Here is a 6,130-nt window from a genome sequence, read left to right as displayed (position 1 = left end):
GTTAGGCCAGTTTCGTCTAATAGATTACTTACTTTCCATTGGACACATGGGAACAGCTTGGTCTAATAGATTACTTACTTCCATTGGACACGTGAGGCCAGTTTCGTCTAATAGATTACTTACTTTCCATTGGACACATGGGAACAGCTTGGTTTTATAGATTACTTACTTTCCATTGGACACATATGGTCAGCTTGGAGTAATAGATTACTTACCTTCCATTAGACACATGGGAACAGCTTGGTTTAATATATTACTTACCTTCCATTGGATACACGGAGCCAGTTTGGTTTAACAGATTACTTACCTTCCATTGGACACAATGGATCAGCTTGGTTTAACAGATTACTTATCTTCCATTGGATACATGGGAACAGCTTGGTTTAATAGATTACTTACTTCCATTGGACAAATTGGGCCAGTTTTGTTGAATAGGTTACTTACATTCCATTGGACACAAGAGGTCAGCTTAGTCAGGTAAATTACTTTCTTTACATTGTCACGTGGGGTCAACCTGGTTTAATAGATTATATGCCTTCTATTGGACACATGGGGCCAGTTTGGTTTAATAGATTATATGCCTTCTATTGGACACATGGGGCCAGTTTGGTTTAATAGATTACTTACCTTCCATTGGACACAATGGATCAGCTTGGTTTAACAGATTACTTATCTTCCATTGGACACATGGGAACAGCTTGGTTTAATAGATTACTTACTTCCACTGGACAAATTGGGCCAGTTTTGTTTAATAGGTTACTTACATTCCATTGGACACAAGAGGTCAGCTTAGTCAGGTAAATTAATTTCTTTCCATCGTCACGTGGGGTCAACCTGGTTTAATAGATGACTTACCTTTCATTGGATACATGGGATCAGCTTGGTTTAATAGATTACTTGCCATCAACTGGATACACGGAGCCAGCTTGGTCTAATAGATTACTTACCTTCCATTAGACACATGGGATCAGCTTGGTCTAATAGATTACTTACATTCCAGTGGACACATGGGATCAGCTTGGTTTAATAGATTACTTACCTTCCATTAGACACATGGGGTGAGCTTGGTTTAATAGATTACTTACCGTCCATTGGGCACATGGGATCAGCTTGGTCTAATAGATTACTTACATTCCATTGGACACGTGGGATCAGCTTGGTCTAATAGATTACTTACCTTCCATTGGACACTTGGGATCAGCTTGGTCTAATAGATTACTTACCTTCCAATGGACACATGGGATTAGCTTGGTTTAATAAATTAATTACCTTTCATTGGACACATGGGGGTCAGTTTGGTTTAATATATTACTTACCATCAACTGGATACACGGAGCCAGTTTGGTTTAATAGATTACTTACCTTCCATTGGACACATGGGGTCAGCTTTATTCACCAGAAGAATGTCCACGTAGTTCAACTCCAACCTTTCTAAGGAAGCGTGAAGCCCTGTAGTGAAGTATATGTAAAGATAAAAAGTAAATCATACGTAAACATAACAGGGCGTTTAGCCTCAAAGTGTATTAGAAATACATAAAAAATTTCGACTCATTCGATTAGAATTATTATGTTAATTTTCCGTTCGGACAAGCAATATGGCGTCACTTGTAGTGATTTTTAGAAATTGTATATACTGAAGAATGAATATATATATTCACATCCCATACACACATATATATAAATACTTGAGTAATAAACTGAAATATTTGTTTTCTTGTATCTCGCAGATTGCGAGTCGAGCACCCTAACTACCAAGCCATGTCAAATCTTAAACTGAAATATACCGATCCACTTTTGGAGTGATAAGATATGTTTGATATTTTCAACTTGAACGGTATCTGAAGTTTGAACATAAAGTAAACCATTGTTGTTTGTCATCACAGATCATGCGACTGTGTAAATCATGCTAATTTTTCATCATACACCATGCCAGTTTAATTTCCTAGACCACCTGATACTGTAAGCCATGCGTGTTCTCGTCATAGACCACAAGACAGCACAAATCATGCTAGTTTAAACGTCATAGGCTACGTAAACAGTGTAAAACCAAGATAACCTTCATATCATAGACACTAAGAGAGTAAAACAAGTTCACATTTAACACATAAACCAAGCGACAGAGTAAACGAAGCTATTTCATGGATCACATGATCAAACAAATTATGCTTATACGCACGAATATACGTGAGGAGGTTGTGACAAACATGAATATATATTAAAATCTATATGTAGATCTGTAATGTTTGAGTATGAAGTTTTCATTCACATTTTAAAGTATGCTCACTTTTACATCAAGAGGCATGTGGCACAAAACTAAGAATTCAGTCCGACAAGAAGGTGAGTGTTGCAAGCATATTAAAAGATTGTCAGCATGCGATTTTACAGGAAGTAAAAACGGTGAAATTATTGAACTTGCCTTCGATTATTTGTTTTCTTGAAAGTCCTTTCTCAACATCTGATCTAGTAACATGAAAATACAACATCGATAATTAACAACACATAAAATACTCTCGTCAACGTTATTTTCACAAATATAATCTAAGAATGTGCATAATTACTTACCTTCCCGTCCAAAACACTTTTGTAACGATGATATAACTAGATCGCCTGTAAGAAAATATAACTTGAGTTAAAATCTGCGTTTATTTGAAAATAAATATGATTGTTTTTACAGTAAAAAGTTTCTAATTGAGTATTGTTTTACCAAAAAAAAAAAAGGAAAAATTAGATCTTAAAATTTGTTCCTAAACGACATTAAAATTTTAGGTGTGAAAACTTTACACGCCTAATATTTACTTGTTTTAAGCGCAAAACTACACAATGGATCATCTACGCTCTGTCCATCGCGGGGAATCGAACCCTGGAATTTAGCGTTGTAATTCCGTAAACCTGCCACTGATCAGTGGAGGACACACGCTTAAATAAACTTTTGAAAAGCCCCCCAGTGGCACAGCGGTATATCTGGGGACTTTCAACGCTAGAAACCGGGTTTCGATACCCGTGGTGGGCAGAGCTCAGATAGCCCGTTGTGTAACTTTGTGCTTAACTACAAACAAACAAACTTTTGAAAAATGATTTATGTATCCTAGTTACTGAAGGTGATTTAAATATTGATGTAAATGATTTGTTTCTTTGTTTATAGCATAGCCATATTGGACAATCCGCTGTGTCTACCGCGGAGAATCGAACCTCGGATTTTAGCGCTGTAAGTCCGTAGACTTACCACTTACCCATCGAGGGACTCATGTAAATGAAGAAAAATTATAAAGTTTTCTAACTGTACAATTACCATAACTTTCGCTTTAACTATACGACTCTTTACAATTTCAGTTAGAAGTATTTTTGATATTTAATATTTTCAAATTCAACGACATCTTATGTAACACGTTAAAAGCTTAAGTCAGAAACCCCGTGACCTAGACATAGCTCTTACCAATTTAGAACTGCTGATTAAAACGAGGGTAATCAAGTAATAGTACTCGCAGGATTACTCTTAACAAAATAGCGGAATTGACTGTCATGGTTATAACGCTCCCACGGCTGAAGGTGCAGAACATGTTCAGAAATATAGTGTGTCTCGAACCTTGTACCTTGTAATCTCCAGCGCCGTATGCTAACCATTGGGTCACACCCGGCTTCTGCTAGAATCAAATTACACTGAACAATTCAATAGCATTTAATCAGGATAGCTGGAATAATAGTATCTTAAGAAAACTGTTCAAAATTCACTTATACAATTAGTTATTCTCAAAGGTTTGGGTAGGCGTTCGATTTTCGGCGTATAGACAGCGAGGTAGAGTTACAAAATGTGTAAATATCAGAGTTAGACTCCTACAGAAAATAATAAGTGGATTATATAAGAATACCCAACACGGAGATAAAATAGCAAAATTCAAACCCTCCGAATTATTGTTCTAAACAGAAAATAGTGCAGAAAAGTATGAAAAATGGCGTTTTCTCAAAAATAGCGATAACAGCTTCGTTCAAACCAACAGAAAATAATTTTGTCATTGGATAAGCACTTGAATCAAATAAATGTTGAAAATTTTGTTACATACCTCCACTCTTTTTTCCTCAAAATTTTTCCAAGCATCACTTCTGCCCTAGATTTCAAAACAAGTGAATTGTTACAGAACAAAAATACAACCACAATTCTAACTAAGCATATATTTTTGTACCCTATTATTATAATTTTTATGGGTAGACTTAATAAAGTCAACTGTGCTATAAAATTTCCAAATATTTTAATAATTTCACTTTGGTTTATTTCTACGACGTTACAATAACAACAAGGCATAAGAAGTAACTGTTCTCGAAGAGGACCGCTCTCACTATCCAATCTGTTATCATAATCTAAGAGCTAATAGCGAAAACATTTGACATAAAAGTATAATGATAGGTAACAAACAATTGTAATTAATTTTGTTAAATTAGTGAAAATAAGATAATTTAATATGTTGAATTACGATTAAAAAATCAATTCATTACTTTATATATAGCATTACGTTAATTGTAATATTATACATAAGTATCAACATTTATTGTGCGTTCCTTATCCAGTATTTAAAATATTAGAAATTACCAATACTTACTTTCCATCAGCGGTGTCAAAAACATTGATGCCGCTGTCGTAAGCAGCAGTCAGGATTTCTTCGGCTGTCTAATACAATAATAAAAAATATATTAATCAATAACTATATGTTATGAATTAGGAATCGGCAACAGATGGCGCTAGTGAGTAATTTAAAATAATTCGAAGATGGATGTGTGTATATTTAAATAGCTTTAGAATAATTACATTATAATTTTTTCTAGCAAATTATAGTTTAATTTTATATTTAAGTTTCGTTTCGTCTACTGGAATGTTGCACATCAAATGAATTACAAGCTTGTTCAAATAGGTAGCGTGCCGGACTGTGAAACCGAGGTTTCATGGTTCGCTCCACGTTAACGTCGGGGATAGGGGGAGAATTCGTGCTCTGCACTTTTTTGGGCCGTGGGTGCATTATAAGAGTGACGGTCAAATCCCACGACTTGAGGCGGGTGGTGTTAACTAGCTGCCCTCCCTCTAGTCTATCACTTCAAAACTATGTAAGGCTAGCAATTACAGTCTTCCAATAGCTTTGCGGCAAAATTAACGAACAATACAGAAGAACGTTACTTTGAAAAATAACGGTAATACGTTTCGATATATTTTAACACTCACATTACCAACTTGTACTTGTTCTGTTCACTACCGATCCATATTGTGCAAATTTATAACCCTAACAGTCACAACACTCAATGCAAAGAACTGGGCAAAAAATTGGGCACAATCATTCATGTTCTATTTGAAATACATAGAGGACCCTAGAAATAATTAGTGGGATTGTTACTGGTATATTTATTTTCATTTTTGTATGATTTACATGTTACTAGGAGCCGTTCATACCAAGAAAGTCATGGAACCACGAACAATTAAATGCATAAATAGTCGAGACAAATGTATGTTTAAAAAGTTGTATGTTCACCCAGTCAATAGTTCTAGGGTTAAGTTAATCAGTGGCGGAAGTTGTAGATAAAATATTAAAATAAATTTTATTGTCATTTTACATTATAACTAGTAGAAACGACGTCCTACGGCGGCTGTTCGATCAGAATCTTGGTGAGCTGAAAGGTGTGCTTCTCTGTTACAAAATTTCCCCTGACTTCTAACTGGATTTTGGAGAGCAGGTTGATGTGCTTCTGTATTTCTGGTTTGTTCCTGGCTTCTTCTCACTGGATCTTGTCTCATAATTTAGTGAGCAGGCCTATTTCTTTGATGCTCCTTCTCTCTGTAACTTGAATCCTCACGTTTTATTTTCTTTCTCAAAATTTCGGACTTGCTCCGTAATAAATCACTTTTCCGTTTGGCAATTTTTGGCATCGTGATTTTCGGTGTTTTTGATCACTTTATACTCATACCGAATTCAAAAAATACTTGTGTAACTTACGAAGATCGAATTACTACAACATTCCTGCAAATTTGTATGCAACGAACTCCGTACGAAGAACTTGTGATTCCTGCGGTCATCTTTCTTCTGAAATATCACAATGATTCTTCACTAGGAAGACTCACGTGCCCCCCAGTAGCACAGCGGTATGTCTGCGG

General features: G+C 35.6%; 1 protein-coding gene across 1 annotated transcript in view; it reads right to left on the bottom strand.

The window, feature by feature from the left end:
* Window positions 1-6,130, bottom strand: part of LOC106457535 (voltage-gated potassium channel subunit beta-2-like) — a 40,584-nt gene that overhangs the window by 9,203 nt on the left and 25,251 nt on the right. The window contains exons 6-10 of the mRNA XM_022383521.1: window positions 4,593-4,660; window positions 4,059-4,103; window positions 2,563-2,607; window positions 2,417-2,460; window positions 1,363-1,449 (exon numbers count right to left, since the gene is read on the bottom strand). Coding sequence (XP_022239229.1) covers window positions 1,363-1,449; window positions 2,417-2,460; window positions 2,563-2,607; window positions 4,059-4,103; window positions 4,593-4,660 — 289 coding nt within the window. The remainder of the gene's footprint in view (window positions 1-1,362; window positions 1,450-2,416; window positions 2,461-2,562; window positions 2,608-4,058; window positions 4,104-4,592; window positions 4,661-6,130) is intronic.

Source organism: Limulus polyphemus, unplaced genomic scaffold (assembly GCF_000517525.1).
Source record: "Limulus polyphemus unplaced genomic scaffold, Limulus_polyphemus-2.1.2 Scaffold343, whole genome shotgun sequence".
Lineage (NCBI taxonomy): Eukaryota > Metazoa > Arthropoda > Merostomata > Xiphosura > Limulidae > Limulus > Limulus polyphemus.
The sequence above is the reverse complement of the archived record's forward strand: the minus strand, read 5'-3'. Positions and strand labels throughout refer to the sequence as shown.